The sequence below is a fragment of the Homalodisca vitripennis genome, chromosome 8 (genome assembly GCF_021130785.1).
Source record: "Homalodisca vitripennis isolate AUS2020 chromosome 8, UT_GWSS_2.1, whole genome shotgun sequence".
Taxonomy (NCBI): Eukaryota; Metazoa; Arthropoda; class Insecta; order Hemiptera; family Cicadellidae; genus Homalodisca; species Homalodisca vitripennis.
The window spans coordinates 15397661-15425568 of record NC_060214.1 but is presented as its reverse complement, the minus strand read 5'-3'; the positions used below and the strand labels follow the sequence as shown (position 1 = coordinate 15425568).

The following is a 27908-nucleotide window of genomic DNA, read 5'->3' as shown; positions in this document are numbered from 1 at the left end:
GTTTTTAGTGCGAATGCTTCAGTTTCTGAATAAACACAATCAGCTCTCAAATGACCTCAATTTGGCTTCAGAAAGGGCAAATCGGACAATAGATGCAATTGTGGGTCTTGTCGATATGATTGTAGAGGGATTGGAAAGTCGAAATCACACTTTAAGTGTGTTTCTCGATTTATCTAAGGCTTTCGATTGTGTTGACCATATTACACTGCTTGACAGACTGGAATCGCATGGCATTCGAGGCGTGCCTCTCACATGGCTTAGTTCATTCCTATAAGCCATAGAACTCAAGTTGTCCAAATTTCTAATCATATTTCAAATTCTGTAAATATGAGTTATGGAGTTCCTCAAGGATCCATTCATTCTCAGTCCAATTCTCTTCCTCTGCTTTATGTTAATGACATAAAATCATCACTACCACACGGGAAAATCGTGCAGTATGCTGATGATACGACTCTTTGTTTTAAACGAATCTTCGAAATCAGATTTGGAACAAAACGCATTTTGTTGGAATGAACAATTGTGTCCAACATTTTCATAGCCTCAATCTAAATACAAATTCATCTAAATCTAACGTTTTAAATTTCACTTTAAACCCAGTAGACTTTGAGTATGGACCTAGCGTTATGTTAGCGGATACAATACTAGAAGAAGTCTATTCCTCAAAATTCCTTGGAATTTACCTTGATCAAGGTTTGACATGGAATGTTCACATCGATCACGTTTGCTCAAAATTAGCCTCAGGCATTTATGTTCTGAGGTCTCTAGCAAATACTGCCCAAGTCAAGTTCTGATAACGGCGTATTATGGCTTGATTTATCCACACCTCACTTACGGATGGTACTATGGGGTGCCTGTGCAAGGAACCAATTTTCAAGAGTGTTTTAAATTACAGAAGCGAGCGATCCGCACCCATTGCAAAATTAAAGTTTAGAGAGTCGTGCAGGTCAACTTTCAAAAGGTTGCAACTGTTAACTCTGCCTAGCCTCTACATTTTTACAAACAACGTTGTATTGTATGTCTAAATGTGCCTTGATTACGGGCCGAGACATTCACTCGTACGGGACTATGCAAAAACTGAAGAATTAGTTGAATTTTCATCGTACATTGGCCTATCATTAATAAAAGACTTTTTTAAACAGTTAAAAACCTTCTTTTAAACTCATCTAAATCTAGTTTTGTTTCCTTTTTCAACAAAAACAAACAAGGAATAAAATTTTTCCTACAGTATTTGTGGACAATGAAATATTGGAGCAGGTGGAGGAAACAAAGAATTTCTAGGCTTGGACTATAGACGAAAACTTAGCCTGGGAAGAACATGTTAATCTTGTAATTCGTAAAACGTCTAGCGGTCTTTACGCTTTAAGGAGACTAGCCCATTCATGTAATATTGAAACTTTAAAAAATTTATATTATGCTTTAATCCATTCACATTATTTCCTACGGAATTTGCATTTATGGATCAACAACAAAAAGAAAATATGGACCAACTTTTAATGCAACAAAAAAGGGCACTAAGAATCATGTTTAATTTGAAGCAAACAGACTCTGTTAAACATTTGTTTTCAGAACTTAATTATATTTACAGTTTACCAGTTTGTACATTTACGAGTCAGTTAAATTTGTATTTATCAATAAAAGAATTGCAATAGGTAATACATCCCATAGGTATAACACTAGGTCACATAGATTGGTTGAACCTCATAAATTATTATTTTTTGAAAAAAAAAAAACCCACTTTTAAAGGAAATAAATTTTTTGAATATTTACCCCCCAAATCATAAAAAAAAGAGCAAAACCCTAATACCTTTTTAAGTTTGTTGAAAAAATTTCTTAGCACATGCTGCTTTTTACTCTATAGAAGAGTTTATTTTCTCACAACAATTAAAATGTCAGCAATAAAATATGTTAGTTTGGTGGTTATAAAAGATTTTAATTAAGTATAAATGAGTGGGTAATGGCATTGTTCTGTCTTTAGATTGTTTACAATTCTGTATTGTAATGATAGTGTACTACTAAGAAAAAAAAATATATATATAGAAATAAGATAAAAATATGACACTATTCTTGTACTTACTGTGCAAATATGAATAAAGATGATTGATTGATTGATTGACTAGAGGCAGAGACAACTACCGAACTGGGAGACACAGGACGGTGGTTTATGAACGCTTGCCTTCACAGGCAGGGGTTCATTTTATTAACAGATTGCCTAATGAATTAAGAAAACGCCTCGACGCTCAAGGCGTTAAAAACTCGTTTAAAACGCTGTTTAGCGTCAAATGCATTTTACAATATAAAAGAGTTTCTGGAGTATGACTGGGAGAACCACACAATAACAAGACTGACTCTAGAACGAAGTGGGAATTATTGGCGATGGATGAACGTGGAATGAGTGATCAAATGTATGTCTGAATGAGAGCTCGATGTGGTATGTATGTCCAAATTTTAACCTATTTGACGTTTGCTATACAAATGTATTTTGTCTCCGCAATAAAAAATTGACTATTGACTATTGACTATTGGCTTTAGACATGGGAGATACGACCACTGCAATATTCCTGGACTTCACTAAGGCTTTTGATTGTTTGAGTCACGACTTGCTTCTCAAAAAACTAGAAGATCAAGGGATCAGAGGAATATCAGCAGATTTGTTCAGAGTTACTTAACAGGCAGAACTCAGGCAGTAGAAACAAAAACTTCAAATAATGGAGTAACAAAAAGAACTGTCTCCAAAGCATTGCCAGTTGACAAGAGGCGTACCACAAGGATCAGTACTGAGGCCCTTATTCTCTATATCATCTTTATCAGTGATTTCCCTGAATATATCACAAACTACTGCTCTATGCTAATGTACGCTGATAATACAGTCCTCCTACTAAAAAATACACAACCATCACAATTGGAAATAGAGTCCTATATAGCAATAAATCTGGCAATAGAGTATTTTCAAGCAAATGACCTAGTACTAAACAATACCAAGACCCAGCAACCGGTATTAGGAAGAAAAGATGAAGTACTGGAACTGCCAGAGGCCAAAAGGGTGGATAGTGTGAATTACCTTGGAGTAGTCATAGATGAAACTCTCTCCTGGAACGACCAGGTTGACCAATTATGTGGAAAACTTAGCTCGGCATTATTAATATATATATATATATATATTATAATACTATATTATATATATATATAAGAAGACTAAAACAGATTGCCAGTGCGGAAAGTTGTAAGATGTGCTTACTTTGCTCTGTTTGAAAGTCACCTCAAATACAGGATAAATGTATGGGTAAGTTCCTCCAAAATAACATGCAAAGGGTACTCGTGCTACAGAAAAAAGCAGTCTGTATACTAACAGGATTAGGACCCCAGGAATCCTGTAGAGATGCCTTTAAACAGCAAAAATTACTGACTGCAGTAGCTATGTACATCCTGGAAGCTGTTATTTATGCCAGTCAACAAAACCTGACAAGAGGAGCTAATGTACATCCTACAACATAAGAGTGGCACGAAAATTATACACTTCCCACCCATCTACTGACCCTCTTTGAAAAAACAACCCACATATGCCGGAACAAAATTTATAAACATCCTACCACAAGAGGTCAAAAACACCACAAGATAACAGCAGATCAGAAGAAAACTGACTACCTGGCTTCTTCACCGCCCTTACTACTCCATTGAGGAAATTCTGGACTGGAGGAGAATGATGAATCACCTTTTCAACCAACCTGAAATTAATACAAATTTATATTATTTGTATACCTATGTAATGACACCATTTCTAATCTCAAAGATTATGAATAAAGCATATTGTCTATTGTCTATTCATCTTATTCCGGTCATGGAATGCTCTGATCAAGTCTTCCACAGCTGCTGGCATTATTTGTAAATCACATATATTAGATTACTTATATATAAATTTTTCATCTTATTCTGATCATGGAATTCTCTGATTGAATCTTCCACAGCTGCCGGCATTGTTTATCCATTAATGTGAGCAAATCACACAGATAAGATTACTTACATCCAAATTTTTCAGCTCATTCAGATCATGGAATTCCTTGATAGGGTCTTCCAGCTGCTTCTTGATGAAGTCCACAAAAGCTTCTGTAGAGCGCTGACCTCTGTATTCTCGCTTGGCCGGTTGTCCGTTTCGTATCACTTTTAATGTTGGATACTTGGTTATATGGAATCTTGATGCTATATCACCTGAAAAAAACCATTTTATAAATACACAATGTTTATTAAATAGTAGTGACATGTTTTAGTGACTAGTTTATCATTGCCAAGGATTGAAATTTATAACTTAACCCTCTGATCAGGAAGAAAAAATTAATTTCTCTTAAAACTGCTATGCCCATTTTTTTAGTCTCATAAACTGCCACATGCACACTGCTTTATTTTTTTTTATAACAAATTATTTTTTCCAATTTCTACTAGAGATATTGTAATGTTTCTGGTACCAACATTTTCAGAATTAAATTCCCTAACTAAATAGAGAACTGTACAGTTTATCAAAGCAATGTAATAAATTTGTTACATTGTGTTTTTTGTTTATACATTTTTCGTTAAAAAAATAACTTTAAAGTCTTAAAAGTGCAAGAAATAATAAAAACTTAATGATGGAAGTCCAAATATTTTAATTCTTCATTTAATTAGCTATAACATATTAAAATTTCATGCTCTTAGGGCAAGAAATACTAATTTAACAACTAAACAAAATAAAATTGTTAAGTACCAATTTTCAGAAAAATAAAAGCAAATACAAATCACTCACCAATGGCATAAAATGAGTTCCGATCAATGAGCCTATGAATTGTGGTTCACAAAATGTTACTAACACTTTGTCACAACATCTATTTACACTACTTACAAATTTGTACTAACACTGTTTTATATATTTACAATAATGGTAGGCTTACAAAAAAAAATAAAACAGTAGGCCTAATTTCAAATATGTTTAAGCAAACACATTGGATGGCAACCCTCATGGCAAAGAGAACAGGCAATTCTTGATCTTTTTCTATTACTCCTGTCCTACATTTGGTGAACAAACCCAACAATTTTTCACCTTGTTACAAGGTAATCTGATCAATGAAGAAAAATATCCTGCCCTAGGCTTACCCCACACACCATCAAATCGTGAAACATTAATATCAATATCAGAGCAAATATCAATGGTGTGTTTGTCAGTGTATAGCACTGATGTTGAAGGTATATTATAACTAAAATCATTTGTAAAACATTGTGAATAAAAAAAGGCCCAAGGACTGAGCCTTGAGGTACTCCTGTACATACATTTAACACATCAGAAGAATAGTTATTTAAACATACAAATTGTTTTCTATACCTAAGGTAACTTTCAAGTGGTTGTAATTCCTCATTTCTAATACCATAAAATGATAGCTTATTACACAACACTGGATGTGGCACTAAATCAAACACTTTGCTCAAATTAATTATACTACAGCATGTAACAAGTTTTTTTTTCAAACCCATTAAGAGTAACAAGAACAACAGAATAACAAGAAGTTTTATGCTTAGAAAACTTAAATCTTTTGTAACCATAGATGTGTTGAAAGCTGTTTACTTTGCCCATATTCAAAGTCATTTATCTTATGGAATTATTGTGTGGGGGCATTTTGGTAATGTAAGAAGACTATTTTTATTACAGAAGAGAGCAGTTAGAGTAATGTTTAATGTCAGTAGTAGGACTCACTGTAAGCCATTATTTAAGCAACTTGGTATTTTAACTATTATTTCTCTATACATTTTAGACTGTTTATTATATATCAAAACTAATTTAGATACAATTCCTACAAATAATTCTATTCATAGTGATTTTACCAGACAAAACAATTTCCTTAGAGTAAATCAGTGCAATTTTCAAATAACTATAAACAGTTTTTGTGAATTTGGACTGAGGCTTTATAATATGCTACCATACAATGTTAAATCGCTCAATGTAAAACATTTTAAAAATGAAATTAGATCTATTTTATATGATATTTCTGTATACAATGTCAAAGAATTTGTTAATTTCTTAAAAACAAAAAATGTTTAGGTAGATGTTTGTGTATGTGAACATATTTTAAATTAGTATTTTATAGTATGCTGTACGCAAATGATACTCATGACACTATTCTCTGTATTATTTGTACAGTTTATGAATAAAGAATCTTTTGACTTTGACTTAACAAACTTAACAGCTTTAATAGTGGAGTGATGAGGTCTAAAACCAAACTGAAGAGGATGTAGAAAATTGTTAGTTACAAAATAATCATACAGTTGCTTCAATTTGCAGGATTCAATTACGTATTAGTATAGGGACAATTACAACTGGGCGATAGTTCTCAGGGTTATTTCTGCCACATTTTTTTGAAAATAGGTGTCACCTTGGCTACTTTAAACACTTAGGAACATTGCATTGTTAAACATTGAGGAAAACTATCCTCAATAAACATACAGTTTACAAGATAAGTAAGCAGAGCTAATAATTACGTATATATTATGCTTTTAATTACATAATTAGATAAACCAAATACATCCTCATTTCGGGAGTTGCTCATTTTGTTAACTACATCCTTAATGTGTGTTTTTTCAATTGTTTTCTACCTGAAGTAATTTTTACAGATTTCGGGACAGGGAAAATTCCTAAAGAGATCCAAGTAATTAAAATCATTTGAACATGTTTATTGTGTTTGTTTATTTGGCTATTTATAAAGTAATTGTTCAATACATCTGCAGACAGAGATTTTTTTTATTGTGTGCATATTATTTTCTGATTCTTTTTTAACAATTTCCCAAGCTTTTCTACATTTACTTTTGCATTTTTCATCAATTATTCATCACCGAGACTTATTTTAGCTTCACTTATGGCTCTGTAGTAAACTTGTTTTAACTGCATGTATCTTTTCTTGTCAACAAATGTTATTACCTCTTTTTTGCACAGTTTAACTGACTGATCGTTAGTGACATCTTTGTAACAAAAATGTCTGTGGAATTTGTTATAATATTCTCTATTGATAATAAAACATGTATTCCACAGTTATTCCCATTTCTCTGTTGTCCCTTGTAATCTATAATGTTTGGATATGAATTGAGGCTGAAGTATTAGTATTAGTTTATTTGCCACAGTTTGAATTATGCAACGAATCATACTTATAGAACAAGGACTAGTATGCTATACCACTAAATTCCAGTGGGTTTCACCATCAGTTGTTTCACCACTGGAGTTATTTATAGGCATTATAATACTTTCTTTTCCAGAAATAAGTAGTGTCCAGAGGGTATTGTTGACAGAGAAAACTCACTAACAATACAAACAACAACGCACCCAAGTGATACCAAGGTGACAAAACTGTGTATCAAATAATAGAAAAAGTCCTTCTAAAAAAATAAAAATTTTATGAACTATATAGGACAAAAATTTGAAATTGTGGGGTATGAGATATTCTAAAATTAAGGACATTATCTATCAACCTATTGTCAGAAATTGAATTGTTATTTACATAACATGTAATAAGTAAAATAAACCTTTATCAGAAAATCCAAAAATTTTTAGGATATAAAATTGTGATGCATATGGCACTGGAAGGGGAGCAAGTTGGGAGAAGTCTTCAATAGTTATAGTACAAGTTTTGTCCTCCAAAGAAGAACGAGCAATAAGAATGTTACATAATAAATCAGTTTATAAAGACTGCAAACCTCTTTTTAAGTCTACAAATATTTTAACTTTGCCATGCCAATATATATTTTAGAAATTGTAAGTTCTACACGAAGAATAAAAATAGGTTTTCAACAAATTTTACTGACATTTTAATAAAAGAAATTTTGAATTTTGTGGACATTCCTAAACACAATACTTTCAAAATTGAACATTCTGTTTATTACATGGCTTATAAAGTGATTAATACAATTTTAAAATTCAACATAAATTTTGAAATAAGCCAACCATGCCTTACGAAAATTAAAGAAGTATATTAATGTACAAAACCTATTGTTCTGTTAACAATATATTTTGTGGATGATGGCTTAATTCTAATCACTTATTTTGAGAAGATTTAATTTAATTGACTTTACCTCCATGGTACATTCTTGGATTTATATTCCTGTTTCGTATAAATTATGTAAGCTAAAATTAGCACTGGTTGAATTTATAGCCAGCCATTGTTAGCAAGTAATATTGAGTATTAACACAATGACAATTCCCAATGTAGTGTTTTGTATCAAATAAGAAATATAATTTGATTGATTGATTGGTTGATCGATTGAACCAATCGTCACATCATTTTTTAGCATTACCATGTTAAAATATTTTTTTTAAGTAATAAAATGACTTCATCAAGTCCAAAACAGGACAAAATTATATGATCTCAACATATATCCCAAATAAAGTCTAATAAAAAAGTTCGAAGAACTAGTTTGAATTTCAAGCACCATTACTGTTTCGCCCGAACGAAAGGTAAGTTTCATGTAAATATGTAATGGACAATAATTGTTTTATTGATTGATTCTTAAGCATCACATTACATCATAGCCTTGTAATGCTTTGTGAAAACTAAAACTACATTAAAATACTTAATAATAAATATTAACACTAAATAAATAAATTTTTTTTAAAATCTAGGATAGCTATATGTAAAAAGAGGAAATAATGCATTTAAAACTATAAATCATAATAAGGGCTGTATATTTTATACTTTATACTATTGACACTTGGTTTTTATTACAAAATACAATGCAAAAAAGATTTTAAAAAAATATAAAATAAACACAATAAATAAAACAACAATTTAAATATATAGGTCTTTTAATTACATTAAAGATAAGACATTTTGCCTATTCATTTTGAATTTTGAGTTTAGCTCCAGTTCACCTTCCTTTTATTGCAGCGTCTGATATCTGACGCTGTCTCAGACTTGACTCCTGGAATCTGGAGTCATGTAGGCCTACATCTGAAGAGATCCAAAGAAAGTCGACAACGAAGAAGCTCAAAACAATTCATTTACATTGTTTCTACATCAGAGACACCTATAAATAGGTGAAGTGGTACTCTCATTGCCTGATCAGGTGCATAATTAAGTGTACTTTGATGTAATAGACACGATCTCTAAGCACGGTGGAGCAACAGAGTTCTCTACACATAACGTACCTATGGTAGGAAGGTTTGATTCTGCAATAAAAGGAAGGTGAACTGGAGCTAAACTCAAAATTCAATTGAATTAATATTCTACATATTCTGTTAAAGTACAAAATACCCTTTGCTCTCGCCACTGCCATATTTTTTCTGAAATTAATTGTCTGTATGTCTTGGAGATACATAGGTAACTTTATGTACACTTTTGTCCTCGTGTACTGAGGCAAACTTTCACAAAACATTAGCCAACACTGTACTGGTTTCATGTGTTTATGTCTTGTGTAATGCCTATGGTCTGTCTGTCTCTACATGAATAGTTGAGTCAAGTAATAAATCAAAGTATAAAAAGATATTATAGATAAAATGGCAAAATCTAGTCATAATGTGAATGTTATTCTACATGTAAAAGAATACAAGGATATTTCTAAAAAGGTTTGTGCTGCTGATAAGAAAATGTATAACTGTAAATATATAAGTGATCCAGAAAACAAAAGTAAAGCTCTGTGTAATGTGGTTAAGTCAGAGTTTACGTAGTAATGTCATTAAAAAACGTGACTGTACAAAACTTAAAATAAAAAACAAAATTTGTAATGATACCATGCAAATAACCCATCATCTCAGTGCAATGTTTGTAAACACACTCATAATTTAAGCCATCCTTCAGATAAATTTATCTTTTCAGCTTTTAAGTAATGTTATTTGTAGTAAAACAAGTCCCATTTGTATTTGAGTCTGTTAGTGCACAAGATTTATATGGTATCATAATAAGTCTGAGGAACACAGACTGCAGCATGGGTTAAGATCCCAGTGTAAATACTTAAAGTGGTTGCATTTTATACTTCACAACCTTTAGCTTTAGTTATCAACAAGTCATTTCTATCTAGTCAATTTCGTGCACAACTAAAATATGCAGATGTAACACCATTTTTCAAAAAAGGAGAAAGGCACGATCCCAACAATTGCAGTTTTTATTTTCCTCGGCATATCAAAGGTTTTTGAAAAATGCACATAAACAACTATGTAAATGTCAAGAACATAATCTTGGATTTCGCTCAGGCTGCTTTTGAAATGGTTTAACATGTCCTAGGGGCCTTGGATAGGTCAGAGGATACTGCTGGCATTTTCTGTGACCTGTAAGGTCTTTGACTGTGTAAATCACTCATTACTTGTAAGAAAACTAAAATTGTATGGTATTTCAGATAACTCATTAGCACTTGCTGATAGAAAGCAAAGACCAACACTCAACAATAATGGTATTAAACATATATCATCATTGGCAAATAAACGTAGCGGTGTCCCTCAAGGGTCAATTTTAGACCCTTTGTTATTCATTATTTTTATAAATTATCTGCCATATGATGATAAGCATGATCTGGTATTATATGCTGAAAATATACCATCCCTAGTAAAATATAATCTAGGGCTGGATATAAAATTAGGAATTGTTAATGCACCTTTGGAAAAAATGGTTTACATATAATGGTCTTGAATTAAATAGTGATAAGATTCAAATTGTAAAATTTCAGACAGTTCAAAATAAGGACTTGTCAAGGTTCACAATAGATTTCAAGAACACATCTCTGACTCCTATAGAGTCTAGTAAACTTTTAGTGTCGGTTATAGACAAAACTTTATTCTGGAAACCATACATTGATAATTAACTAAAAGACTAAGCTCAGCTCGCTATCAAATGTACATTTTAGAGAGTTGGTTGATCTTAAGACTAGAATTATGGTTTATTATTCTTGTTTGTAGTCATTAGCAGAACTAATTCAAATCTGAGTAAGTAGTTCTTTTATTCTTTTTGTTTTTAAAATTCAAAAGAGATATGTAAGAACCATGTTGCTTTTAAATAAAACTTCTTATAAAGAATTTTTTAGGAATTTAGACATTTTAACAATACCATCACTGTATATTAATACTTATTTAATTTTTATTCATAGTCAATTAAATTCAGAACATATAAATCACCATAATTACAGTTATAACATTTGTTTTAAAAATAAACAGAAGGTTCCCGTGCACAAGTATACATTATTTAAAAGTTCACCAAGCTATATGGGAACTAAATTTTATAATAAACTTCCTGTTCATATTAAGAAGCTGAAAAAGTCTTAGTTTTAAGAATGCTATAAATATTTATTGAAAAGCAATGCTTATTAAAGAATAACTGAATTCTTATAGGGAAATATGTAGCTCATATAACCTAGTTTTACATTTGTGACTATCAAAAGTTGTTTGTAATATTTTATATGTAACTTGTTTGTTTGTTGAAATTGTATATATATATATATATATATATATATATTATATGTATTATTCATAACACTATTGTAAAGTAATAATGTATAATATTTTATATATCTTTCCATAAATATCATTGACGAGCAACCTGTTCACATAACATTGATAGTTATAAAATTGTGTGAATGCCATGTTGCAATGAATGCTTCAAGACAAAGTTCTTGCTTCTTGAATATGTCAAGTTATTTAAAGTTTTGTCTTAGAATGGTATAAAACAAAAAATACCAGTGATTTCCGTAAAATTGGGATGTTAATTCATGCAACTCAGAAACCGGACGCATGTGGTTAAATGCTGCCTATAAATTAGTCACAGACGATGCAATGAATAGAATAGTGGTGTAAATGCCTTTTATCTATTTATTAAAAAAAAAAAACATGATTGCAACAATTTATAAAAAGTGTTAAAATGTTAACAAAGAAAAGCAATGTATTACACTTGAATGTCTTCAAAGCAATATGAACATATTGATCAAATGTTGCTTTAAAGATAACATTTTTATCAGTAATACCAACAGTAAAAGAAATACGTGTTTAAAGTTAATATATTGTGTAACACTGTGCTGGTAATGTTCCATTAGTAATGTATTTGAAATAAATAATAAAGTTGAAGAATACAATTCAATAAATTGACAGACATTCACCATGCGATGAATGGAACCAAGTGTACATGTGCTTTCAATGCCTTTTATCTTAATGAACAATATACTGCTTGTGTGTATGTGTAATTAAAGAATAGCAGACAGGTTGATTCCGCACATTCGTGTCAGTCCACGAGACGCTATCTACAGTTCTACTGCTGATAACAGTGCTATTTACACTTAACAGTTTGTTGATAATGATGGTAAAATAAACACTCCAATAAACAATACCAAATTGCTACCACGAGCACTTCGTTAGGACAGGATTTGTCTCACAAAATACACGTTTGTGTTTTTACTATTATAACAATATGGCTGGCAAAGGCGATAATGAGGTGTTCAGTTTGTGATTTTTGGTTTGATAACCGTGCCAAATGTAGTCAATTTACATTTTCACTAACACTAATGTACTAAGAATTCTATGAGAATGTTATAACTAATAGGAACACTAAGCTGATACATTAGAATTGTATGTGAATGTTAGAACTAATTGGATCTCTCCGCTTATACATAAGAACTCTATGAGAATGTTAGAACTAATTATTGGAACACTCTGCTTATACATGAGAATGATATAACTGATATCAACACTAAGCTGATAAATGAGAATTCTACGAGAATGTTAGAACTAATTGGAACTCTCCACTTATACATAAGAATTCTATGAGAATGTTAGAAACTAATTATTGGAACACTCTGCTTATACATGAGAATTCTATGAGAATGTAATAACTAATTCGAACACTAAGCTGATACATGAGAATTCTATGAGAATGTTATAACTAATTGGAACACTGAGCTGATACATGAGAATTCTATGAGAATGTTATAACTAATTGGAACACTGAGCTGATACATGAGAATTCTATGAGAATGATATAACTAAATGGAACACTGAGCTGATACATGAGAATTCTATGAGAATTATATAACTAATTGGAACACTGAGCTGATACATGAGAATTCTATGAGAATGATATAACTAATTGGAACACTGAGCTGATACATGAGAATTCTATGAGAATGGTATAACTAATTGGAACACTGAGCTGATACATGAGAATTTTATGAGAATGATATAACTAATTGGAACACTGAGCTGATACATGAGAATTCTATGAGAATTATATAACTAATTGGAACACTGAGCTGATACATGAGAATTCTATGAGAATGATATAACTAATTGGAACACTGAGCTGATACATGAGAATTCTATGAGAATGATATAACTAATTGGAACACTGAGCTGATACATGAGAATTCTATGAGAATGGTATAACTAATTGGAACACTGAACTGATACATGAGAATTCTATGAGAATGGTATAACTAATTGGAACACTGAGCTGATACATGAGAATTCTATGAGAATGATATAACTAAATGGAACACTGAGCTGATACATGAGAATTCTATGAGAATTATATAACTAAATGGAACACTGAGCTGATACATGAGAATTCTATGAGAATTATATAACTAATTGGAACACTGAGCTGATACATGAGAATTTTATGAGAATTATATAACTAATAGGAACACTAAGCTAATACATGAGATTCAATTGCCAATGGCAAGTCTCAACTAATATTAACATGCTACTCTCTCTGTCTTGTACAACATTAAAATTAATGGCTTGAGTAATTGTTTTAAAATGTAATGTATAATGTCTGTATGCAGATGGAGTTTTTATAACGACAAGTAAATAATGTTTAGTAACAAAATACGTTTGGTGAAATTAAAATTAAAATTAGTTCAAACAACTATTAACAAGAATTGGAAAACCCAAAACAATTAATTAATTACATGAACTGAAATAGTTTTTATCTTATCTCGTGTGTAAAACACAATAAACTACATTAACTAGTATTGCAACATTCATGACCATTTTCTGAGAAATCTGATAAAAAAATTACTATTGGTAGTCATAAAATATTTGAGTATTTCCTAGTGCAAAATCACAACTTTAAGTTCCATGATCCGTATGACACACACAATGAGTTGTGTTCCTATTGTCCAAATTTGTATCATAATTAGAATTAAGTAAAAAGTAAATTAATTATGTTTAATACATTAGGCGATACACAAGAAGTCCATACATTTTTGTCGTTTATAGAATACTTAAAACAGTTACACTGTTATATACTAAGACTTTACAATAAATAGAGGTTTTAAATCAATTAATTCAGAGTATTTAAAAATAAAGTTTTATGTTGGTTTTTTGGAAAATTCCTTTTTATAGTCTAGAAGAACGAATTATTAGTTAAATAAGCTTAATAAATAAAATTATATTAAGCAGAAGAAAACTATATTTTTATTTTTAAATTTGTGAACTAAGAAAAAATTTAAACAATTTTATAACAAAATTTATGATTATCAATAAAACCAAAATTTAACATGAAATCAACTTTGAAATTACAGAGCTAGGAAAATTCTTATTTAAATTTGTGAACTATACAAAAAAACCTAATAACCACAATATAATATTTTATGTGAAATAAAATAATATTTTGTTATAAAATTGTATAATTTTTCTAATGTGTGTAAATACATCTAATGTTGTAGTTGAAGAATGGTTTATATTTCTCTAAGATCCGGATTTCAATTCCTGTATTTTTTTTCAAACTTTTATGATGTACCGACTTGACATGAAAACTGTAACCATGACTTGTAAATAATTAGTAAAAAACTTTACTGCAATAAAATATTATTATTAAGCTATATAATGATAAAGAGTATTCTTAATACTTGTTTGCATCAACTAGGGGATTAACAGTTAATTATAGATAACCACTTACAAAAAGAAATCAACATTTATAGTTATATTCCTTTTAAAATTATGTGCTTTTTGATCCTTCAATAACTTTCTCTAATTTATTGTACAAGATTTCTCTATCGTAATATTTTAAGTAAGAACTCTAACCAATGACTTACTTTCTTTATCACAGTCTACTTTTCCCATGACGACTTGACCAGCGTTGGGGAACTCCTCCGCAACCTTGTCTGCGGCCTCATCGAATATTGGCGCCAACAGGTTGCTGAACCGGCACCAGTCTGCATAGAAGTTGATGAATACTAACTCATTTGAAGCTGAAACAGAGAATCAATTTTTAAATTCACAGTTAGTCAGTGAGTTTTAGGCTTATGAGTATCATCGGTAAGAGTCACTTGGGAACAAAAAATGTTTGGAATCATTCCATCTATCTTTTAATAACCAAAAATAATTTTAAATGTAAGCACAGTAAAATGTTCTACGCTTGCAATAATTGTAAATTGAAATTTATATTTAATTTTCCCAAGTTTTAGAACTCTGTCTTCCAATTAATTTCACATTTTAGACCTTAAACATATAAAAGGACAAATCTATGTACAAAGGACCTCACCACAACCAAAAATAAATAATGCCATCCATATGTTACAGTAAAGGATCCGATGAGAGAAGAACAATGAACCAAAACTCAATGTGGTTTTTAAGGTTGAAACACTTTTAGAAGGATTTTTGAGTAAGTTCACAATCAGTACTAAATACGTTAGGCCACAATAAAATTCTAAAAATGCATATCAAAGATTAATTTCGGCCAATACGTCCACTAACACAGACTATATTTTGGCAAATGTTGTGTCTAGTTAAAACATTAAATTATAGAATTCAAATGCTCGTTAGATGGCAGATTACTTAAGTCTATAAGAAACTAATGTTTTGGTTGAGGGTTTTATTATTTTCAACATGTTAGTTAAATGGATTAGTGACACCCAGAGGAAAGATTCTTGCGATAAAATTACAACAATCCCCCTCCCCTCCCCAAATTTGAGCTCACTGTTTACAGGGCAAAATGCAGATATTCAAAGCAAAGAAATGGTTGCATAAAAGTATGTGCATGTTCCTCAAGATTATGATGTTTTTACATCTTTTCACATCAGATGAGTCATGAGAAGGAGGTGGACATTGAGTGCTAAGGTCTCCAGAGGTGACAATTATCTATAATTCTATAAAACAAAGCCCACACTAAATCTGAGAAAATGCAATGCTGTTGAGAACAGGTCTCGCAAAATTGCGACGAAAACGAGAAAGTCAGGTTACAGCGATATAAATATTCATATCACATTTAATTTCATATACATAGGTATAATATTAGATAGACACTGTGCCCGCCATCAGTCAACAAACTGTCAGGTTGGAAAACGTTTGCCTACTCTCGGATGAAAAAAAATAGATACCCGAGTTTGAATGTTAACCATAAACTAACTAATATAGCTAAAATTATGGGAGTTACATTAAACTTAAGCTTGTTTATTTCTGCATCTAGACGTATAAATGTAAAATGTGAAATTTGAAGTTTGAAATGTAAAATGTGAAATGAAATGCAAAATGTGAAATTTGAAACGTGAAATTTTGAATGTGAAATTTGAAATATAAAATGTGAAATATGAAATATAAAATGTGAAATGTAAAATCTAACAGAAAATTAAAAATGTAAGATATAGAATGAAAAATGTAAAATAAAAAATTTGAAATGTGAAATTTGCAATGTGAAATGTAAAATGTAAAATCGAACATGGAAAATGAAATATGTAAAAATAGGGGGATTCCCTCCTCTTAATAAGGGGGTTCTTTGATAAGGTTCAAGTAATTAATTGGTAATTATCGATGTTATAAAGCAAATTATTTAGAAACAATAACCATGTTTTGTGACAATGAAAAAAGGTACCAGTTTTTGCGCTTTACTACTAAATTGCAATTTTGAACATTAAAAACTATTCATTGTTAAAATTGCCATTGGAGGTCCAAAGTTCGTATGAAAAAGCTGATGGATGGTAAAGGGTCCAATATGTTAAAACAATATAATTTACTATTGCTTCCTCTTGCACTTAAGGGTGCGAGTGGACCGCGCACTATCGTTGCAACATCGCCCTCGACGGTCTGACGAGGTTTGCGCGTGCCAAGCAGGCGCCAGCCACAGCAAATGAAAAAGATCTGTTTAATTAAGTTAAAGTGGTGTTAAAACTATAGTTTTAATTTGTGTTTACAAAAATAAATTGCCTTTAAAACAAAAATAATGACTATAAGCTGAATAAGGTGACCAATGCAGATTTTATAACCAAACCTGCTAAGAATGAAAGTTACAATGGTTTACAAACAACTGGTTCGACAACAACTTTTATCCATATCATTATAAAATTACAATCCCTAAGTTAGTACAATTGTACATATCTTGTATAAAACTTTGGTCTTAATAGGACTGCAAGTTTTCCTGTTTATGAATGTTCAAAATTGTAGTCTGGTTGAAAAGCACCAAAACGGGTAAAAAGTTTTTGTTCTTACCGAAATAAAACTTAAATTTAATGTTTGTAAACAATTTGATTTATTTCTAGACGCAGAAATAAACAAGCTACAATTTAATTTGACTTCCGTGATTTTCATTCAACTAGTTAGTTTGTGGCCAACATTCAAACAAGGTTATCTGTACTTTTCGATACGAGAGTAGTATACAACTAACGCCTATATTGTTGCTATAAAAGCGGTTCTGTTACTGATACTACACTGACACGACCAAAAACGCATATTGTACACTTCTAAACATCTTGTCTTGGCGTCTGTAACTTAGTGCTGGAGATTTGAGGTTATGTTACAGTCAGATTTTATTTTTAAATGTCAGATATTCGTGAAAGGTTAAGCATAACGCATCTAAAGAATTTTTAATGATGTCTGTTGAAGTTACTAATAGAAAGATCCATTTCAATGAGGATTAAACATGAAATAATTAACCTTATTAACTAAAATACAGACTTTATATACAAGATTATTATGGAATATAATCTAACCATACTAACAATTTGCGTGGTTAGATAAACTACAATAGACAAGGAAAGGTCTGATAATAATCAGTCTTATCTGATAAGGACTTGATGTGCAGATCACTACGATAATATTGAAAGTTTCTTACTACATTTATCTAAGATTACATCTTAAAGAAATATACATTAACTAACGTACATAAATAAATTACATACAGCAAAAATACATAAGAGCATAACTTAATCAATTCAAACTGTTGTCAATCTTATTTTTACTTACTAGTCAATGTTGAAATATACATAAAATATAAAATGAACATTGGTGTTTACAAAACAAAGATTGAGAAAGATAATGTTGGTAGGGCCTAATTAGTTTTTTTAAAGATAAACTGATGTTAAAAGTAACTTGTTTTGTAAAAAAATAACCATACTATTTTTTTATTTTGTATTTTAAATTGAGAAAAGATTTCGTTTGTTTATATATTTTTACAGTAAATTAAAAATTGTATTTTCTAACTACTACTGTTTTTAATAAAAGCTCAAAACAAAATCTGTTTAATGAGGTTTTAAATATTTTAACAGCACTATATTATTGATATAAATATTGGTTTTGGAGGGTAAAGTATTGTAGAACTGCAGACTGTTTTTGATAAGTATTATTGTAATCTTGATGTCATACCAATACTATTAATAAGTGCTAAAAGACAAACATTTTTGCTGAAAAGTCTGAAGAGCTTGTAGAATTTTCGCTACAAAAATTTTCATCTCAGCTTAAACCCTGATGGAATGTTATATTTTAAGAATCCTGAAGATAAATATAACATTCGTTTACTTCGTTTACTATAATATAAATTAATAATAAAATGGTTTACAAGCATTTTCCAGGTTTAGGAATGATGTGCAAACACTTGATCCATTCAAACACTTTCAATTTTTTTGTTATTCTCAAATTTCATGTTGAATACACCAATTTCAGTTAAGAACCAACTGTTATTCTTATTCAATTAATTATTATTACTGATTGTACATACCTAAGGTTGCATCTACAGTGGCATGCGTTAGGGAAACGGCTCCACTGTTTGTTGGGTTATTACATAGATAACATACCTGAAACATTCACAAAAGGATTTTAAAACCACTCACTGCAAATCAACATGTAATTTTTTAACAGCTAAATATTTACTACTAGTGTACTGACATACAGAAACATCAAGAGAGACAACATTTCTATATTATTGTAAAAGATAAAATGTAAACACGATTTTTCAGATTATATCATATGAAGGGGTACGGATGTTTTACAAATTTTCCTAAGTAAACAATCCATAAGAGTAAGATTTCATGTAATTATGATTTTCACGATCTGGTAATAATATATGTTGCTTCATAGGCTAGTCACTAGGACCTATCAAAAATAAATTCATATAAAGAATACATGGACTGTGTGACTTAGAGAGGTCATTGGTATTTTATCCCCTTAAACCTTAAAATGTTATATATTCATGAGGACGATTACAATAGGTTAACGCAAATCACATTACCAATCTGAAAATAAAAAACTTAAAAAAAATGCAAACAAACTTAGCCAAATTTCCCACAAATTAATGAAAAATTCTAATATAAAGAAATCATTAACTGAATAAATGACCAAACTTAACATAACCATAACTTCTTAATTCCTTAAGTTTGTACAATCTACTACTTACTTACAAACCAAGTCACTTGGTAACGTCAAATTACATAAAAATGTCAAAAGATTAAAAACAACACATGAAAAAACATGACAACCAATTAAAAAATGAATAAATTAATCTCTTTGATGTAATCCACACACAAACAGGCTATGCAAATAACTTTCAAAATTAAATGACGGTTAAGTTAACTCAATGCAATAGTAAAGCATAGTTATTTGTAATTCCGGCTACAGTATAATAAGAGGCCACCACCACAATAAAATCATATTCATGATTATCTAAACTATAGAAACAAAAATGTTGACAGGAATTACCTTATATTAATACTATCTATGTTGCGTATTTATAAAATGTAACAAACAACAGTTTAACATTTAGTTACTTTTTACAGTTTTCAAGGATATAGTATGATTCTATTGTGGTGGTGGCCTCTTATTAGACTGCAGCCGCAATTCCCACCCCCTTAAACTATATAGCCTACATTTTTGTTCAGGACGAGCAAAATACATTAATAACTGGCAACTCCAGCCATTACTCTCACTCATATCCAGTTCTGAGAAAAATATTTGGTTACAATTTTGCTATATAAGTGATTAAAGATAAATGAACATGTTTCCTCTATAAATTGATACCAACGAAATCAAATTATAATAAAAAGATAAAAGGATAGACCATTTCTGTATTAAGTTATAGGTTATGGATTGTGAAAATTAGGAACCAAGTTAGGCTTAGTTTCAGAATTAAATTAGTAATACCAAGTAATTAATGACATTCCGTTTACTATAATAACATACCAAAACATTTTTTTTTAAGCCGACAATATTGTGTAAAATTTCTAGCCTATCAATAGATAAAATTTATAGACTAATAAAAACGTCTCTGATTTGTACTTACTACTAAATGAAGAAAAATTGTAAACCTAAAACTTTTCACATCACGAATTAAATACATTGTTTATTAAATATGTCTTATGATACACTTCAACTGTACACAACGAATGTCTAAAATTCGCCGAACATCTAGAAAAATGCCAACACCACCTTAGACCCGAATGAAACAAATTATTTATTTTCACCTTCCCTTCTTCTCTTCCTCTTGTTCTGAAAAAAAATCAGATTACGACGTAACGGGTAGGACTGGTTCTATATATCCGCTTCAAGTTTCAACGTTCCTTTTAATCAACCAATGAGCATGTGTCAAGTCAAACTTCAGCATGAACTAAAGACAGAGCAAATGCAACAAAACAGTAGAGTTACCGTAGCAGTGAAAATAATCAAAAAGCCAGTACATTCCACTCTCTGCAAAGATTTTCCAAATTCACCGCCAAGTTGCGGTTTTACATATCAACCGCAGATTCCGTCAGTTATTATACTAAAGAACAAACACAGATGAATAATATGATAACATCACTAACTCCCAGACTTTTGTATTTGACTGTGTATTTACTTTTCGTTCAAGATGTGACCAATTGTATCGACGCGACGGGTTAAACGTCTAATATATTTAATATAACTAGACAAGAAAAATATGACAAATATATGCCATAATAACTACCTGACGATTATAACTATTAATATCTAGCTACCCGATTCCTTGCCTGAAAAATATAGTAGTTATTTTATATGAGAGCAAGACAAAAATAGCAAACGTACTAAACATGTAATGTTCATGCTCACATTATGTTTTTCGCAACCACATGCCTGAATTGAGTTCCAAAAAATGAATGGCAGGATGGTATTTCTAACCCTGAGAACCAATCAGAATCCAACACCGGTTCTTCTATCTATAATAATTATATTTTAATCACCAAGGCAGCTCTCGCTACTATTCCGCTCACCCAATCCGTATATAGTCTGCAAATTCTGTCAAGGTGACAGAAAACATCACACCGCCTTATAGTAGAATGAGATACACTAATAAAGAGAAAAGGAAAACATCAGACAAGATTAGAAAAACACACTCAGCAGAATAGCTGCTCAATGTTGATCCCTTTCAAGTGTTTATATTTCTTGAGTAAGCATGGGTGGCACATCTAACATAACTGAGATTTTCTCCGGTAAAGTAAAAGTAAGATAAACCTGACGTCGATCACGAGGCGCTTGCATTGTACAACCGAAAGGTTAAGAAATTAGCTTGGAAAAAATCCTGCACTGACACTAATAGTTTGTAGGACTGTGCACTACTGTGCTAGCAAAAGTCATACTCGCCGCTTAGTACTCGACGATCAAGATCAAGGCAAATGCATAATTGAAGTGGAGGGATTACTAAATATAATGGTAAGAACTCACTTTCTAGACTAATTTGTTTATGTCGAGAATCAATCACTGAGTTGTGGAGTGAGATCTGCAGGGAGTGCTAATCATCCACAATGGAGGTTGGTGCAACTTCAGAGGGATTGAATGGGTGATCAACTTTTTAGCTCTTATAAACCGCTTAAGAAAATGGGGTCAGATCGGTCTGCTTGCAGCTAGGGTTGAAATTTCTCCATCCCGTTTTGCCGACCGTTCGGAGCACCTGTGGCACTCGGCTTAATTATACTTTGTCCTGGAGACTCTCCAGGGTGATATTTATATTATTAAAGCAGGAGAGGTCTGGTCTGAATCGGCCTAAACCCCTTAGACCGTCCTGTTTGTCCTTCCTACTTTGAAGTAGATGGTTGCAATGTTTGTTTGGGAAGGTCCCTCTTTTAGAGCATCCTTTTCATCCAAATCATCATGATTGCACTCGAGGGAAATCACGTGATTCAGCCTTGTATAAATTATTTGCAGGATTGGGAAAGCGCTGACAGCGCAAGAAGGGGCAGTAGTGTTTTTTATGAACATTAAACGGGTCTTTAACAACACAGACACTCCGGCGATTGTTGATGCAGATGATAATGTATTCGTGACTGGTAAGTTTTAACACCACAATTACGAAATTGACTCAACGTAACTGTGTTAAAACTAGTAAGAAACTGGTGCGATATGTTTGATATTATAGTAAGAGACATGTCAATGTAAGCCTGGATTGTGACGCGATGTTGCTAGCTCTAACGGAAGAATAACTATTAAAGGGATAATCGATTAAATTCAACAATCCAGCGATCGATACTTCTAATCTTTACTTGTCATCTATCTTCTTGAATCTTTTACCTTCACGATTTAAATTAACGCGTGTTTACACTATGTCACGGACGGTGAGCAAAAGATAATAAAATAGATACATGTACAGTAGTGTAATTGAACGCCGAAGAACAAAACGAACGTAAACAACCGGAACAGAGCAAAACGTCATCGCTTTCTGACGCGTCGCTTCACTCTGAGCATCAGCTACTATGACAACGCCACATGGTGAAGTGGAACTGAGGTGCGGTAACTGCCCTTACGACCAGACTTGCAATGGTGTATCTCATATTAGTGTTAATCTTGTTAAGGTTGGCCCTGATACCTTAAAAAGACGTTAGTTGTTGGATATTGTCACCTTTTTGCTGAGGCTCTACCATTAGAATAACATTTACTGCTTAAAAACTGTATACAATTGCCATGACAAACGTCAGCGTTTGGTGTACAATAAATATATAAAACAGTTCATACAAATAATTTTCAGATCCAGTTCTAATCTCGTTAGTTATAGTTAACTGAATCATCATAAACTCTTCAACGGAATAAAATATCCAGGACACCAAGAGGGGGTTTAAACTGATTGACATTGTTTTCAGTTTTCCCAAGCGGTCAGACTGGTACCCATATGAGATAGTAGAAGTTGAGAAGTAGTGAGTTTGTGTTGTTGGACTCAATAGATTTTCCTGCTACTCGGCTCATATTAATGAACATCTCCGCCTTGAACCAACATATCTTAACGTTAAATACATAGAAGTAGGGCAATGTCAGCAAACTAAGCTTCACGAAGAAAGAAATCTTTGAATTACTTAATTTCAACTCTGTCACGATTCTACTAGACTTTTTTTAAAGCTTGTTCCATAATTTCCCTAGAACTACCTCCCCAGTCTTTTCCATACACAAAATGAGGGTGTTGTAACGGCAAAAATAAGCCACTCAGGACGTCAGAACAGATCCATGCCAAAATACCTGATGAGACCTTTAAGTAAATGCTATTGAAATAATCCTTCCAGGTCAGGCCTTTATTTAGGTGTATTTATAAGAATTTAATGGATTCATCTCTTCTATGACTGTACCCTCCAACAGGATCAATGGAAATGCTGTTTTCTCGCCGCCGTAGACTGAATTTAATGAAATTTGATTTGGAATTATTTGTTCCTGCAAAATACTGAAGGCATGAAAGTGATCTTATTTCTAGATCTTGGGATAGTTTTTACATGAAATAAAGTCGTGTCCTCTGCATATTGAATCAGGTGACCATTCTGAACTGCCATTCAACCTAATGATGGAAATAAAAAACAAGAGGGACTCAATGGCTCATTATTTTTAATATAATTTGTTTTATAACCGCGGCAATAAATAAAATATGTAGTTGTTGTAAACTCACTTCTGCAAATTTGTACTAAAACATTGTGATAAATGAAATGTTACTCCACTGAAACATACTACATTAATTATCCTAACAAAAATCTACACGCTTTTGCTACCTTTGCATTTTGTTACAATTTTACTCATTATGAGTGTTTAAAATAAAAATGTTAAATGCCACTTTCCATTTATATGAAACAATCTAGAAGAAAAACATCTCAGTAATAGTTGTAATAGAGCATTTCTTTCCAAAAAACTATACGTTAAAATATAACGAATTTAATTTAATTAATGTTAGTAGTTCTTATGTGAAGGTCAGAAAAATTCCATAAATGGCCACACTATAAGGGTAAAATAGATCCTGTATGAGATTTAGGGGGCAAAGTGCATCTCGTTTCTTTTTTACAGCTCTAACCATTCTCCTAACAGGAAACATCTGACTCATCCTCTATATACAGGGTGATTCGGTTAGTGTTACCGGCACTTTCTGAGCTGATTGTACTATAAAAAATAAAGAAAAAAGTTCATATAAACATGGGTTTGGAAATGCTTCCTTACTGGGTTATGGCCAATTGAAGATTTCACCAAAAAATTGTGTGCAGGAGGTCAAATGATGATTTGCCGCGTGTTTATGAAGAGATATTTATAGGCGAATGCAACTTTTTCTAACGGATTTTTAGATGAGAAATTGAATAAAGTTCATCTCATAGCTGTATCTCATTTAGTTTTTTTGTTATACTACAAAAAACACAAATAAAATAATTTTGAAAACACTTTTTTAAGGTTTAACGGACAATTATTTTGTTAAATAGGCATTGAAGACCCACATTTTTACAAAGAAACTTGCAAAAAATTTTATTCTGAATAAAATTATGTGCCACACGGCTATTAACAGCGAAGTATTAGTTTCTGGAATTTAATTTTACAACAAACATTCTACCAAGCAAGAAATTCCAAAGCAAAGGAAAACCGCATTTTAATGACATAGAGTAGCCTACACATAAGATTTATTAGGATGCAATTTAATTTAAGTTTTAAATAAATTATTGTTTTTCATCTAAAGCTTATAATACTACGTACCACTTTCATAACAGGTGTTCAAAAATCAGTCCTTGTACTTCAATACACTTAGCAGCTCGCTTTCTGATTGATCGAGTTATCCTCCGCAACGCTGCACGATTGTTTTTGATTTGTGCGGCGGCATCTTCAATTCGATTTATTAACTCTTCACGTGTATTTACTTTTTCCTGGTACACCAGGTTCTTCATTCAACCCCATATACAGAAATCTAATGGAGTTAGATCTGGTGATCTTGGTGGCCAAGTGTGTGGTCCACCGCGACCAATCCATCGCCCGGGAAACTGCTCGTTTAAGTGCATTGTTACATTATGGGAAAAGTGGGCAGGGGCACCATCATGTTGATAAATAATATTGCACCTTGCTGCTAATGGAACATCTTCTAATAATAGTGGTAGTTGTTCTGTAAGGAATTCTAGGTACATGCGGGAATTTAGATGTCCTCGGAGAATGAATGGTCCTATTAATCGATCATGAATGAGTCCACACCATACATTTACACTAAATCTGTGTTGAAAGTTGCGCACGATTGTACTATGTGGATTTCCCTCTGCCCAAGTGTGTTCATTGTGAAGGTTGTTGACGCCATCTCGGGTAAATTGAGCTTCATCAGTGAATAAAATGGTTCTATGATGTTGACGGTTTCTAATTAACCAGTTGCAAAATTCCAATCGAAGAGGAGGATCTGTTGGTTGAATACTTTGAACTTGTTGTTTATGGTAAGGGAACATGCTATTTTTGCGCAAAGTTCTCCATACTTCAGACTGAGACACTGCGAATCGCCTAGAAAGACGCCGTGTACTGACACCAGGACTGCGTTCAGTAGCCATGATTATAGCCTCTTCCATATCTACATTATTCTGGGCAGGGCGATCCCGATAATTATTAATACTAGGAAGTTTACCTGTTACTCTTAGGGTACGAAATGATCCACTGATCGTTTTTGGGTTTGGAACTCTGCGATTAGGAAATCGTCTTCTGTATTCTGCAGTAGCAGCGGTTGCATTTCCGTCACAAACGCCTAAGACAAATACCATGTCGGCATATTCTTCCGTTGTAAATAACAAAGGCATTGCAATTGTGATAGTAAGTTACTTTAAAATACACTTCACTAACAAACGAGTAGTAAATTAATTGTATTAAATTGCACTCATTAAACTAGTACAGAATTGGTAACAAATAATTTGGATTCCTCAATAAATTGCAGTGTATTGTTGAACAGCTGATTTGTGATACCAAATTATAAAAACATAATTTACCTTCTGTAAAGCTAACGTGACAAAGATATGTAGGTACATGATGTAACCATTTGGATAGTCCTAAAAAGTAATAGTATTATTGTTTTTTAGTTGAGCATTAATCTATTAAAATCGTATTTACAATTGTATGCTAATCAATTATTTGTGTACCTTATATCATTACATTACGGTGTTTATTTACTAAATACGTATTTCTTGCTTGGTAGAATGTTTGTTGTAAAATTAAATTCCAGAAACTAATACTTCGCTGTTAATAGCCGTGTGGCACATAATTTTATTCAGAATAAAATTTTCTGCAAGTTTCTTTGTAAAAATGTGGGTCTTCAATGCCTATTTAACAAAATAATTGTCCGTTAAACCTTAAAAAAGTGTTTTCAAAATTATTTTATTTCTGTTTTTTGTAGTATAACAAAAAAACTAAATGAGATACAGCTATGAGATGAACTTTATTCAATTTCTCATCTAAAAATCCGTTAGAAAAAGTTGCATTCGCCTATAAATATCTCTTCATAAACACGCGGCAAATCATCATTTGACCTCCTGCACACAATTTTTGGTGAAATCTTCAATTGGCCATAACCCAGTAAGGAAGCATTTCCAAACCCATGTTTATATGAACTTTTTTCTTTATTTTTTATAGTACAATCAGCTCAGAAAGTGCCGGTAACACTAACCGAATCACCCTGTATATATTGCTCAAGTATAGTATCAGAAGTTACACAGTGATATGTCTTGGAAAAGTGAATTGGCAACCCTGCTTCCCACATTGACTACATCCCACTGGACAGACAACTGAGATGCTCTCAACTGGTTAAGAAAGATTCCATTGCAATTGAAAACTTAAAAATATATGTGTCTTCGTGTTTATGTCAAATTACAATTAAGTACTCTTGTAATCAAGATAAAGCCTGCTTATTCTCTTCTCCACTAGTCATAATCATTGGCTTTCGGCCCCAACAATTCAAACATTGTACAAATGAAAGGCATCAAAAACTGACAATAACTAAAAGCATATAAATATGTTTAATTGCGTAGTGAAATTATCAGATCTCTTAAGCAAAGAAACATTATTTCTGAAGTATTTTTAATAAGGCCTATAAATAAATTTAAGTGAAAATCTGGGGAAATGTTCCATTTAGAATATAAAACTAGTGAAATATCTAATTTAAATTTGACTGAATCGAATAGTATTTTTTAAAATTGTAATCTATTACAATTACACATTAAAATTAACTTAATTACTTATTAGACAAGGACGTAGCCAGTGAGGGGGTCCAAGGGGTCGGGGCCCCCCAAAATCTTAAATTTTTCAATTACTTTTTCTGTAAATGATTATTATTTAAACAATTCTGTATTACTGACATGTACTCCTGAAAGATCGTTCTCAACAAAGAAATGGGTCAAGAAACTTTTTAAGGAACAAAATGGGGCCTTACTCTCTGTCCACTATGGGAAAATATTAGTTGCCTGGCCCCCAAAATTATTTTCCTGGCTACGTTCTTGTTACTGGACAGGGTATTGAAGAACACATTTGACCG

The 27908-nt window shown here is 31.8% G+C and overlaps 1 protein-coding gene across 2 annotated transcripts in view; it reads right to left on the bottom strand.

Annotated features, from left to right (window-relative positions):
- The window catches only part of LOC124367349 (endoplasmic reticulum resident protein 44-like), a 44465-nt gene extending 23769 nt beyond the window's left edge, over positions 1–20696 (bottom strand). Inside the window, exons 1-4 of one of the 2 annotated variants that reach the window (XM_046824099.1) lie at positions 20463–20696; positions 18906–18981; positions 15013–15168; positions 4019–4203 (exon numbers count right to left, since the gene is read on the bottom strand). In XM_046824099.1, the coding sequence (XP_046680055.1) occupies positions 4019–4203; positions 15013–15168; positions 18906–18981; positions 20463–20519 (474 nt within the window). In that variant the 5' untranslated portion in view covers positions 20520–20696. The remainder of the gene's footprint in view (positions 1–4018; positions 4204–15012; positions 15169–18905; positions 18982–20462) is intronic. The other variant, XM_046824096.1, reaches the window with a different exon arrangement.
- Between the last annotated feature and the right edge of the window lie 7212 nt (positions 20697–27908).